At 56.1% G+C, this 12,497-nt stretch overlaps 3 protein-coding genes across 3 annotated transcripts; 1 reads left to right on the top strand and 2 right to left on the bottom strand.

Moving 5' to 3' along the window:
• Positions 1-368: 368 nt before the first annotated feature.
• CLUP02_00270 (N-acetylglucosamine-6-phosphate deacetylase) lies at positions 369-2,183 on the bottom strand (the record flags this gene model as incomplete). Its single annotated transcript, XM_049279322.1, has 4 exons — positions 369-639; positions 706-1,379; positions 1,440-1,862; positions 2,103-2,183. 4 exons carry the CDS (start codon positions 2,181-2,183, stop codon positions 369-371), a joined length of 1,449 nt encoding a protein of 482 aa, XP_049135279.1.
• An 831-nt stretch (positions 2,184-3,014) lies between these two features.
• CLUP02_00269 (glycosyl hydrolase family 3 N terminal domain-containing protein) lies at positions 3,015-7,017 on the top strand (the record flags this gene model as incomplete). Its single annotated transcript, XM_049279321.1, has 6 exons — positions 3,015-3,367; positions 3,599-3,717; positions 3,796-5,070; positions 5,129-6,363; positions 6,443-6,529; positions 6,949-7,017. 6 exons carry the CDS (start codon positions 3,015-3,017, stop codon positions 7,015-7,017), a joined length of 3,138 nt encoding a protein of 1,045 aa, XP_049135278.1.
• A 1,545-nt stretch (positions 7,018-8,562) lies between these two features.
• Positions 8,563-12,050, bottom strand: CLUP02_00268 (glycosyl hydrolase family 31; the record flags this gene model as incomplete). The annotated part of the gene is made up of 6 exons (XM_049279320.1): positions 8,563-10,686; positions 10,757-10,958; positions 11,027-11,251; positions 11,281-11,609; positions 11,740-11,911; positions 11,980-12,050. 6 exons carry the CDS (start codon positions 12,048-12,050, stop codon positions 8,563-8,565), a joined length of 3,123 nt encoding a protein of 1,040 aa, XP_049135277.1.
• Between the last annotated feature and the right edge of the window lie 447 nt (positions 12,051-12,497).

The raw sequence follows: 12,497 nt of genomic DNA, 5'->3' as shown, positions 1-12,497 counted from the left end.
TCAACCTCGTTTATCATCATTAGGAAATCTTGTAATTTATGGCCGAACATCGGCGTCTAACTAATTTACTTGGGTGTTGTGCAACCATCCTCTAGCACACAATCAACCAAACTCTGGCGAGGACTAAGCGAAGCCCCCTCTACCCTACCCAATAAGGCACTTGGTGTTACCAGTAACCATCCCCAGCCATCTTGGAAACTTTATCTGCGCATCCACTTACACCCTCAAGTTCGGATGGCAGCTCTATGAGTATACAGTCTATTGTAGGGCTCGACCCTGTCCTTCTCTCTTCTCTTGCCATCTTTCTTCCCTGTATTCGTACGTATCTCCAGATTCTTGGCTCGTGTGTTTCCCTACAATTCGCCTTTCTACGGCGTAATCGGCGATTGATCGTCCTTTCTGCTCGACACCAACGCCCCAGACTTCCAAACCTCGTCTACCACCAACTGCGTGGCGCCCTCTCTGGTCTCTTCAGAGAAGATGACCAAGTCGGCATCCGCCCCGTCTTCCAATGACCCCTTGACGCCTTGAAGACCGAGCATCGCCGCGGGCGTTGCCGTGACGGCCTTCAATGCCTTGGGAATCCCTGTACCAGACCACCGAAGGAAGTTGTTGACGCATTCCATCAGTGTGACGGCACTATCGAGCTGTTAGTTCCGTATCTGTCAAAGACGTCGCCTCGAACCATTCATGTGTCTCTCTCACCTTCCAGCAATCGTATCGGTGCCCTCCAGCAACAGCGTAGAGCCAACCTTGATGATGTTATTCACATCTTGTCCATTGACCCACTGATACGACCCATCGGCAAGGCCCATCATATGCATAGCGTCCGTCACCAAAATAAATCCATCAGGATGCGCATTGAACGCAATCTTGATCGTCGTCGGATGAAGATGGATACCGTCAGAGATGATACCAAAATACGGCCGCGCCAAGCTCTCCGCCAGCCCCAGCACTCCAAACACGCCCGGGTTGCGGTGGTGAAGGGGGCGCATGGCGTTGAACAAGTGCGTAATCATCGTCGCACCCGCTGCCACGGCGGCCGACGCGTCCTCGTACGTCGCCTCCGAGTGGCCGATGGAGTAGATGATGCCCCGTTCCCGCAGCTCGGGGATAATCTTGGTCATGTTGCCCCGCTCCGGCGCCGCCGTGATCATCTTAATCGGGATGACGCCGCCGTTGGCCGCGCTGGGCTCGATGTTGTCGGCGCCGTAGCATCGGACCAGGTCGTCAAAGGTCTCTGCCTGCTGCAGGACGTCGACGTTGTGAATGCCGTTCTTGGTGGGGTTCAGGAACGGGCCCTCGACATGCGCGCCGAGCGATTCGGCTCCGTCGTGGGCTGCTTGTAAACCTCCTGATGCTCCAAGATACGGCAAGGCCTGCATATTTAAAGCACTTAGCATCCATGTCAATTATCATGTGGATGATGTCTCACTCACCCCCTGATAGAGCTCTGGCTTTTGGCTAGTGAGTGTCGGAACGTAGGACGTAACGCCCGTAGACACGAGTTTCCTGTTCAACTCCCGGACCTTTTTGCCGTATTGCGTCATGTCCTCGAGCAGCGTGGAAAAGTTGAAGCCGAAGGCGCCGTTGAGCTGGCAGTCAATCATGCCGGCCGACACGATGCGGCCGCCCAAGTTGATGGTCTCATCCGGGAGGCAGAGGTCGTCGAAGAAGGCGGCCTGGCTGTGGATGATCTTGCCCGTGACGGAGCTGACCCAGATGTCTTCTGATACGAGAGCGTCGCCCTTTACGAGACGGCAGTTTGTGAATTTCGTGATGCCATTCTTTGGCGTCTTTGGGATGGCGATGGGCATTATGGGGTGTTGTACGTGTTCGTGTAGGTATGTGTGTATCTTAGACTGGGTGGTGAGGGATGAGGTTGAAGTTGAGGTTTAGGTGCTTCCGGATTGGTGGAGGGTTGACTTTGGGTTGCACTTCAGTAACGACGCCATGAACAAAAGAAAATGCGAAACAGAGCGGCTTCGAAGGACTGATTCGAGTAATATTCACCAGCAACAGCCAGGTGCGCTTGCTTACTTTTGCTGGAGACCGGCGGCGGCGAATTCACCATTGGGGGGGACCGGCATGGCCCGGCCTACGTGGAAAGTCTCATGGTCGTCCAAAGTATTGGACACATCGTCATGGCCCCTCACAGTTGCAGCTAGATAGGCATCACACATGGTGGTATGAGATAGGACGGAAATTTGGGTCACGAGTGTGTGTGTACGCCTACGGATAGGTGTGTCTGTGTTTGGCAATGGCATCAAACGTGCCTTTTGGTGGGGTTTGGTCCATGGAGGGGTCGAAGATCAAGAGATACGCAATAAGAGGCCGATGGCACCGGTGCCGGTTGCACTGCCATGTGCCCTCCGAGTCAGAGAAAAGTACTTGACCAACGGCTGGTCCACATGGTAGGGACGATTCGTTTCTGGGAGGTCTTGTTTCACTGCAAAGCACCCAAGCACACGGCGCAAGTTGCAACGCATCATCATTCACCATCTGCTTCCCAGGTTCCAGAATCGGAGGGGTACGAAGTTACCCGGGCCCCACACATTGTGTCAGGGACGGGGGGACCTTTGGGGCCGTTGACATTCACGTTTGGAGAAGACAATCCCCAAAAGCAACGAGCGTTGCATGTGCGGGAGCCGGAGAGGGCCCAAAGAGACAGAGGAGTGACAGACTCGGTCTAGACGGGGCAACGGAAGGGAAAGAAAAGAAGGTTTGACGTGGTGAGGCTCCATGTAACGTTCCGTTGTCAAGGCCGAAGATCAGAGAGAGACAGACGCTAACATTGGCAATGGAGCTTTGGTCTTTGGGTACGTACCCCACACCAAACACACGTCCCACCTCCGAAAAAGTGGGTGGATCCGGTACGGGCGGCGCCCCACCCTCTTTATCGCGATAAGAAACGTCCTTTCCCCGGTCGGGCAAAGTGCGGGCAAAGACGGACACGGCTCCTATCAGCCAATCAGTCTTCTTTCCCACCCTCCTTCCGCTCTCCTCCCCAGCCAATGATTGTCGGTCGTGGCTGGTGCAGCAGCCTACCGCTCCCGCCGCCCATGGCGTCCCACTCCCAGCCCGCCGCGTCTTCCTTCTCCTCTTCCTTCGTCCCGCGCGACGGCTCCGGGTCACATCCGTCCAGCAACCGGGAACCAACGTCAACTTCAAAGTCAACGTCAACCTCGGAGAACGGTCGCCGCCACCACCACCACCACAACAACACCCGCCAACGCCAACACCACCTCCCCCCGTTCAAACCACGCCATCTCGAGAGGTACTATGCGCGGCAAAACGTGACGAGCCGCAGACCACTAGCTATGGGGCAAGTCAAGGAGCTCGACCCACTATGGCAGGATCTCGATTGGTACGTTCATCTGTTCCTTACCTACGCAGTATATTCTCCTTCCCTTCAGACTCGACCCGCCCTCCACCTCATCTCATGGCCGAATTGCGCACATGGGCCCTTGTCTTGTTCCTTTATCTCGTTCCATTTACGGCATCGCATCTGGAAGTAGGGCCAACACAATGATGCCAGTCGCCTAGCTCCTTTCCGATTCGCTCCTTGCTGACATGTCCACGCTGTTGCGCCGTGTAGGGCCATTGGCCAGATGCTCATCATGGGCTGGGATGGCACCGAGGTGACGCCCCAGATCCGTTCTCTAATTGAAGATCATCACCTAGGGACTATCATCTTGACTGCCAAGAACCTCAAATGTCGGTACCCTTTGCGCTGTTGATCAGTCCTGTTGATATCGACAGTTCGTGATTTTGTTTGCTGATGCCATGGATTAGCTGCTCAAGAAACGGCAAAGTTAGTCAAGGAACTCCAGACTATTGCACACAAGGCCGGCCACCCCAAGCCACTGCTCATTGCCCTTGACCAAGAGAATGGCGGTGTCAACAGTCTCTTCGACGAGGACTATGTGTGCCAGTTCCCCAGTGCCATGGGCATCGCCGCCACAGGCCGGGTCGAACTAGCCTACGAAGTGTCAAAAGCTACTGCTACCGAGGTCGGCGCCTGCGGCATCAACTTCATGCTTGGCCCGGTGTTGGATGTCCTCTCGAATGCTAGGTATCAACCTATCGGAGTACGTGCCACCGGCGATGACCCTCAGGAGGTCTCTCAGTACGGCATCGCCGCCATCAACGGCATTCGCGATGCCGGTCTCGCAAGTTGTGGGAAGCATTTCCCGTCCTATGGAAACCTTGACTTCTTGGGATCCAGCTTGGACGTTCCCATCATCACACAGACTTTGGAAGAGCTCAGTCTGAGTGCTCTCGTGCCTTTCCGGAACGCAATAGCAACGGGCAAGCTTGATGCCATGTTCGTGGGAGGTTGTGGCATCTCCAACCCCTCCATGAACGTATCCCACGCGTGCTTATCCAATCAAGTTGTGGACGATCTTCTTCGAGAGGAACTTGGTTTTGACGGTGTCGCCATCTCAGAATGTCTCGAAATGGAGTCTCTGACCCACGAGCTCGGTGTGCAGAATGGAGTTGTTATGGCCGTGGAGGCTGGATGTGACTTGGTACTTCTTTGCCGAGCCTATGACGTCCAGCTTGAAGCTATCAAGGGGCTCAAGCTGGGTGTCGAGAACGGCATCTTCACCAAGGAACGGATCTACACGTCTCTGAACCGCGTGCTACGACTCAAGGACACTTGCACATCTTGGCAGACAGCACTTAACCCACCAGGCATATCACTCTTGTCCAAGTTGCATCCCTCACATATGGCTTTAGCGAGGAAATCATACGACGATTCCATCACGGTCATTCGAGACAAGGAAAAGCTGTTACCCCTATCCGAGTCGATGCACCAAGAAGAAGAGCTGCTCCTTCTCACACCATTAGTGAAACCACTACCAGCGTCAAGCTTGACCAAGAGTATCCTTCAAGCGAAGGATGCCCAGAGGCTTGCTCCTACACCACACGATACTTGGCTACACCGCGAAAAGGGTGCCATCATGAGTGGGGAGGGTGTCTTTAGGGAATTTGGACGCTCTCTAGCTCGGTCCCGTCACGGAAAGCTCCTCCATACCAGCTACACTGCGAATGGAGTCAGGCCAGGTACGTAGCCCTTCAAGACGACGAATGATGTGGGCGGGCTAACTCGATTGACATCAAGTCCATGAAAATCTCATTCATAGAGCATCCTGCATCATCATCATCACCGCGGACGCCAACAGAAACCTGTACCAAGCCGGCTTCACGAAACACGTCGAGATGATGTGTTCCATGCTACGAACCCGTGGCCAGAAGAAATCTGTCATCGTCGTGGCCGTAAGCTCTCCGTACGACTTTGCCATGGATAAGTCCATCGGTACATACATCTGCACCTTCGACTTTACAGAAACCGCGATGCACGCGTTAGTACGCGCTCTCTGCGGGCACATTGTACCAAAGGGAACTCTTCCAGGGACACTACGAAAGAGCAAAAAGGTGCTCAAGTCGCGCCAGCACTGGATCGTGGAGGAGTACGACCGCCGCCGCGACGCCCACGGCCTCGAGGAGCTCACAAAGGCCGTCGCCCGCGCCAACACCGTCGACCTGGGCCATCTGGAGTCGATGCCGGCCGCGTGCTTCGAGCTCTCGAAGCCAAACGTCGAGGAGGCGCACTTTGTCGTCCGGAACAGCAGCACACACGCCCTGTACGGCTTCGCTGCGACGTATTTTGTAGACGGCATCGGCATCCTCGGCGCCATCTTCGTGGACCCCACCAAGCGTAACGTCTCCGTCGGCCGGTCCCTCCACAGGCGAGCGCTGCGGCACCTCCTGACCCACAACCAGCGGGCCGTGAAGAAGATCCAGCTGGGAACTTCCTTTCCGGGCGTCTTCCTTGGCATCCCTATCGACGAGGGCGGTGGCGTCAAGAGCTGGTTCGCCAACAACGGTTGGGACGTACAATTCCCGAAGCGCCTCACGAACCTCGCCATCCACGACCTGAGCGGCTGGGCGATCCCCGAGGGCCTGCTGCAGAGCATCCAGCGCGCCAACCTCAGCTTCGACCTCATCCACGGCCTCGACAACGCCGAGAGCGTGCTAGGTCACGTGGCTGCCAACGCCAACCCCGAGGTGCTGGAGCTGTACCGGTCAGCGCTGCAGGAGACGAAAGCGTGCGGCATCGTGAGGGCAAAGGGCGCGGGCGACGCGCTGCTAGGAACGATCATTATCTGTCGGCCGGGGAGTCCGCTGTCGACGTATATCCCGCCCTTGCTTTCTGCCGTCGACGAGGGCATCGGTGGCGTTTTGGCGCCCGTGATTCATCCCGGACCGCAGGATACGCTTGTACTTCAGGGGCTTACTTTGATGGGCGTCCGGCAGAATAAGGCGCACAAGTCGGCCAAGACGGTGCTTAGCTGGGTAAGCTTTTGTCACCCTCCTCACCATCTGATATGATTTCCTGCGTGTTGGGACTTTACTGACGATCTCATGTGCGCAGGTGCAAGACGACGCTTACGAACATGTCATGGCGATGGGATTTGAGATTTTGCAGTCTTATGAGGAACTTACGACCGCCCCAGAAAACGTGAGTAGTGTGACTTAAGTTCATGAAGATGACGTCTATTGACAGATGAGCTAACGATGGGTTTCCCCAAGTGGACTGATTTGAATTAAGGATTCCCTGCAATGTGCACATGTTCCTATGGGAGGCTCAGCGTGCGGTATACCTTTTGGATCTGGGGTTTTCTGGATCACCGTCGGATGAGTATGTATCTAGGTGGGATGAGCTGCTTTTAGGCACCAAGTATGGGTAATGAAGGGTTCATACCCGAGAGTGCATATAAAGGCTCGTCATGAATGAATAATGGGCATTTCACGCAGTCACGGAGCCGTAATGAGACGTGAACCTTCACCAAACTACCTTTAGAGGCGTGGGTCTGATGCCAGAGGGGGGGGGGGCGTTACGGTGTATCCGTAGGACTAACACTTACAGTCACATCGCAGAGTCACATTCCAAGATCGTGGGCCTGGGTCTATGGGGAACCAGAACCCGAGATCGCGGGTCATCATTGAGTGGGATCGTTCCAGATCTTATTCAGTACACACAGCGGAATGCTGATCCGGGGACCTTGGGACAGGGAGAACCCAATCGCGGTGGAGGAGGTCTATATGGACCATGTCTTCGCCTTTTTTCCCTTTCGATTTCCCTTCTCCGAGGCCGGATATCTTTGCGTTGGGTTCGCGTCCGATACATGGCACAATTTCACAACAGCGTCCAAAAAAAAGTCTTACAGATCGTAGCTATTTCGCATACAGTAGTCGGAACCTGGAGAGGGGTGATTCGGTTCACCCAGTCTGATCGAGCGGTTAGGGGGGCCATCCGGGGAGAATGGGAAAGGGATACAAGCCGACGGAAGGTCCCGTTCGGCTCCCGAAACCGAAGGGGGGAATACCTTGTTGAATTCAGATCTCCCATATGGAAGTCTAGCGAATATACCTGGGGGTTCTTATGCAATCCACCCACCTTCTATCCGAAAAGCTTTAAGCTTTCGATCTACCAGAGGTGCCACATAAGAGGTTCATCTCATTTTATTCTGCCCTGGATAGAAGATTTATATTAAGGGGTATTGCCAGGGTCCTGTAGGTTCAGCTTACAGTATCTGTACAGCGAGATAGATTGCATATATGCGTACGATAGATGTAACCCCGCGAGATATAAGGGGGGAAGGGTAATGGGTTGCATCATATAATCGCACAACTTGGCAATTCCATTCGTTTGCCCCCCTTTTGGGACCACCTGTGCTAGTGAGGCTTCAAGCTAAGCCTGTAAGGAGGCAACGATTTTTCTGATGATCTCGTGGTCAATTATTTCGAACATGTGCTTTTTGCACAAGAATTGGCCACCGCTGCGGTTTACGTAGCGGCGGCCTTGGAGATGAATGAGTGGCTACTTCGTACACAATCAGGGAATCTGGGGCCGAGATGTGCGGGGGGAAGGGGGAGGGGGGGAAAGTGCGGAGATGAGATGATCTGTGGTTCGCGGGGAAATATGTAGCCGGCTGGGGTGAGCCCCCTGGTCAGTTTCCTGGGCTCCCTGGCCCGGACTGCGAACAAAAATCTAGGTACTGCTTGCATGGGGCATCGTAAGTTGGAGATTGCATCCAGATAGTTTGGGGAATGAGGGGGTTTCGGTACTTACATGGTGCTGAAATGTTGGCTTGATGTACCTTGTCTCAGGAGACGCCTTCTACTACTTCCAAGGCTCATCGTAAGCGACGCGGGGTAGAGCATATAGCTTCATTCCATGGCTTGGGATCTTGCGAGTGGGGGATGCCCGACTATCCGCCAAGTCTTGGTTGGCTGCTCCCTTCCGCTGGGACGGGCCGGACACCCATTGGTGAAGGAATGCAGATGGAAGGGGTCTTAATCACGATGATAATACTGTTGGAAAATCGTAAGTAGACTTAAACCAAGGAACTAGAAAACAAAGGCCCGGCTCTAAGCCATCTAATCCGATATGCAAGATAGCCTCATATAATTCATCAAAAGCAATGACGTGCCACTCAACAGGCCAAAAGTCCGCGAACCATGTCATCATCATAACCATCCAACACCACTTCAGAGCTCCTTGATGGAAATCTTGCCATTCAACAAGACGGTATCCTTGAGCTTCCCATCCGCCCCAACTTCCAAAACACCAATCTCCTTACCGTCGCTCCCCACCAGCGTCGCCGCCGCCCCCTCCTTGACCTGGTACAGCCGCACCTCATTGTCCCTCACGTAGTCATACACGGCGCCGACGGCCGTCTCAGCTCCCAGCACGAGAATCGAGTTCTCCCGCACGTACAACGGCAGCGTCCCGAACCCGTGCGTCTCCTTGAACCACCCCGGCCCCTCGCGGTGCTCCCCGGAGAAGAACGACGTCCACTTCCCCTTGGGGAGGTAAAACTCCACCTCGCCCGACTCCTCAAAGATGGGCGCCGCAAGCAGGCTGTCGCCGACCATGAACTGCCGGTCGAGGTACCACGACGTCGGGTCCTCGGGGAACTCGATGCACATGGCCCTCAGCGAGAGCGGCAACCCCCTCTCCACCGCCGTCTGCGCCTGCGCGTAGATATACGGCATCAGCCTCGCCTTGAGCTTCGTCCACGTCGCCAGCGTCTGCGAGCACCCTTCCTCGGACTTATCGTCGTCGTCAATCACCCAGGGCACGCGGTACGAGCTGCTCCCGTGCAGCCGGCTGTGGCTGCACAGCAGACCCATGGCCACCCACCGCTTGTAGATCCACGGCGGCGGGTACCCCTCGAACCCGCCGATGTCGCAGCTCCAGAACGAGAAGCCGCTGAGGCCGAGCCCGAGCCCGCCGCGGACCGACTCGGCCATGGCCTCGGGCGTGGACTCGCAGTCGCCGCCCCACTGGAGCGGGAACCGCTGGGTGCCGGCGCACGCGGCGCGTGCGAAGAGGACGGCCTCGTCGGCGCCGTAGCGCTTCTGCAGCGCCTCGTAGACGACCTTGTTGTAGGAGAAGGCATAGTAGTTGTGCATCTTGACCGGGTCGATCGTCTTGTCGTGCCACTCGACGTCGAGGGTCGGGATGCGCTCGCCGAAATCCGTCTTGATGGCGTCGACGCCCTGGTCGAACAAGGTGTTGAGCTTCTCCTCGTACCACGCGCAGGCGTCCGGGTTGGTGAAGTCCACGAGGCCCATGCCGGCCTGCCACAGGTCCCACTGCCAGACGTCGCCGTTCTTGCGCTTGACGAGGTATCCCTTGTCCGCGGCCTCTTTGAAGGCCTCGCCGTGCTGCGCGATGTAGGGGTTGATCCACACGCAGACCTTTTTGCACAGCCCGGACTCCTTGAGGCGGGCGATTTGCGCCTTCGGGTCCGGGAAGCGCTCCGAGTCAAAGACGAAGTCGGTCCACGTGAAAGCCTTCATCCAGAAGCAGTCATAGTGGAACACGTCGACGGGCGAGCCGCGGGCCTTCATGCCCTCGAGGAACGTGTTGACCGTCTCCTCGTCGTAGTTCGTCGTAAAGCTCGTCGTCAGCCACAGGCCGAAGCTCCAGCTGGGTACTTTGCCGGCGCGGCCCGTGAGCGTGGTGTAGCGCTTGAGGATGTCTTTCGGGGTGGGCCCGTAGATCAGGTACCACTTGAGCCGCTGGCCCTCGACGACGGTCTGCAGGCGGTTGCAGCGCTCGCTGCCGACCTCGAGCTCCACGCGCCCCGGCGTGTCGATAAACACGCCGTAGCCCTTGGAACTGAGCCAGAAGGAGACGTTCTTGTAGGCCTGCTCGCTGGAAGTGCCGCCGTCGGCGTTCCAGAGGGAGATGGACTGGCCGACTTTATTGTAGGCGCCGAAGCGCTCGCCGAGGCCGTGGATGGTCTCGCCAACGCCGAGGGTGGTCTGGGTGAACATGTAGTGCTTGAAGTCGCGCATGTCGCCCGTCTGCATCGGGGTGCTTGGCGCGGGGTTGTAGGCGAGGCCGACGCTTCGGCTGCCGAGCGACGTCAGCCGCTTGGCGCCGTCGGTGCTGTGGAACTGTATGTCAAAGTCTGGGTGGATGGTCGCGGACAGCGAGCCCGAGGTCAGGGTCGTCGTGCCCTTGTCGCCCTTTGTGATTTTTGTCTCGGCTTCTGGTGGTCTGCCGTCGGGGAAGAGCTCAAAATGGGGGCCCTTGTTGAGGGCGCCGGCCCAGTGCGTTGCCTCGACTGAGATGACGCCGTCGAATTCGGCCTTGACATCCTGTTGCTGCGTGTGAGCAAAGGCATTTCATGGTGAGGAGTGAAAGTGAGGGTATGAGTCGTTGACTTACAAGAGTGACTGTGCTCGCATTCAAAGTGTGACCCCGCGTCTTGATCTTTCTCGTCGGGCACAACAAGCTGAGGCCCTTTCCACCCTCAATCTCAGTGGTGTAGTAAACTTCCTCTGCGTACTCTGTCGCCGTGCCCTCGGCGGGCAGCCACATGCCATCGCGAAGACGGACCATGATGATTTCCTTGAAAGGGGGGGTATCTCTCACACACACTGACAAAAAGGACGACGAAACAGAGAGAAGACGGTTGTGATGAATCGAGAGGAACACAGTTCAGCCGGGAGAAGCGGCTCAAGACTGAAGTGAATCTCGTCTCTTGTACGACAAAATTCCTTGGAGCACGAGGCGTGCGGAGGATTAATCGGAGGGGTCGTCTTGGAGAGAGGGCTCACTCGCAACACGGCAGAGTCCCGCTGTCGGGGAGATATTGGGCGAATCCCATCGTCGCAATCCCGCCGGTACTCCGCAATAGAGCGAGCCTCGGGGACGAGGCCGCTGATTCATGTTTAGCCATTGACGTCCACCGATTGGTCCCGGGGTGCGGCCCGATGGCGCAGGATCCGAAGTGGGCCGGAGAGCGGGATGATGAGGGCAGTCTGTAGCCTGTAGGAGAAGGGGAAGAACGAGTATTGCCGCAGAATGTGGCATAGACTCGTGACTTTGCGGAGATCTGGGGGTGAGTGATCTGATGAATGGATAAGGCAAGGTGACTTGTGCCATTCCATGCTGGGCAGTTAGTGTGGGGTTTACTTGGGGTTTCCTCCCGTTTCCCCCCGGGGCCGTATGTGTTAGTGCTGTTGCCGTTCTTCAACCGGACTGGTCGGATTTGGGCGGTTCTCGGGGTCCGGATCAGCTGGGGCCGTGATGGACTTCATTGGTGGAAACCGGCCGGTTCGGGATCCACTCGCCAAGCACCCGGCTGGCCGTTGCCTTGCGGAGTAAGGTACCTTAGTAGTAAGGTACTTTAGGAGTAAGGAACGTACCTGTCGCTTTTCTCCTTCCCCACATGCCTCCTTCTCCTCCACAAACAAGTGGAACCCCCGGTCGGTTCGGCAGAAGCAACCTCCCGTCTTCCATTGAGTCCAGTCCTGCTGTGTGAGAAAGAGACACAGGATTTCTCCAACTTTTCCATCTCCAACGGCTTCCTGGCTTCCCCTCATGCCATCACAGCCAGCTTCATACATACAAACCAGGACACTGCCAATCCCAATTAGCTATTCGACAGCTCATAGCTCTGTTCTGTCGTCAGTCCGCTTCCTCTTGGTCCCAACACCGCCACTCCCTGCGAGGCCATGTGCAGCAACTGCCCAGGGTTCTTCCATTCTTCTAAACTTCTGCCCAATGAATGTCGGACAAGACCGCTGCGGGAGCGCAAATTAGCATTACATCGCTCCTCACTTTTGCCTTTCGGGGAGGGACTAGGGGTACTCGGTACACCCTTTTTTCTTTCCTTTCTTTCCTTTCTTTGTGCAATACGGATAAAATATGATCGATGCGGAGAAGGCTGCTCTCCCCTCACCGGCCCTTTGCCCCATTGCAATTACGTCTATTTCACTTCGGCTCCTTGGCCGTGGGCATCATGTCACTAATCAGGTTACTCAATGTCGGCTCCAAACGAGCTGCAGTCTGCCTGTAGAGAGAGGGCCCAGAGGCGAGCTGTGAGAAGCTGTATTAATACCCTCTACCAGCTCGCCTTCGTCTCCAGGATCGTGTCCCTTTCTTCCGTTGAGCTCTGGATCTC

This window comes from Colletotrichum lupini, chromosome 1 (assembly GCF_023278565.1).
Source record: "Colletotrichum lupini chromosome 1, complete sequence".
Taxonomy (NCBI): Eukaryota; Fungi; Ascomycota; class Sordariomycetes; order Glomerellales; family Glomerellaceae; genus Colletotrichum; species Colletotrichum lupini.
Note: the sequence above shows the minus strand (reverse complement) of the source record. Positions and strands in the feature narration are given on the sequence as shown.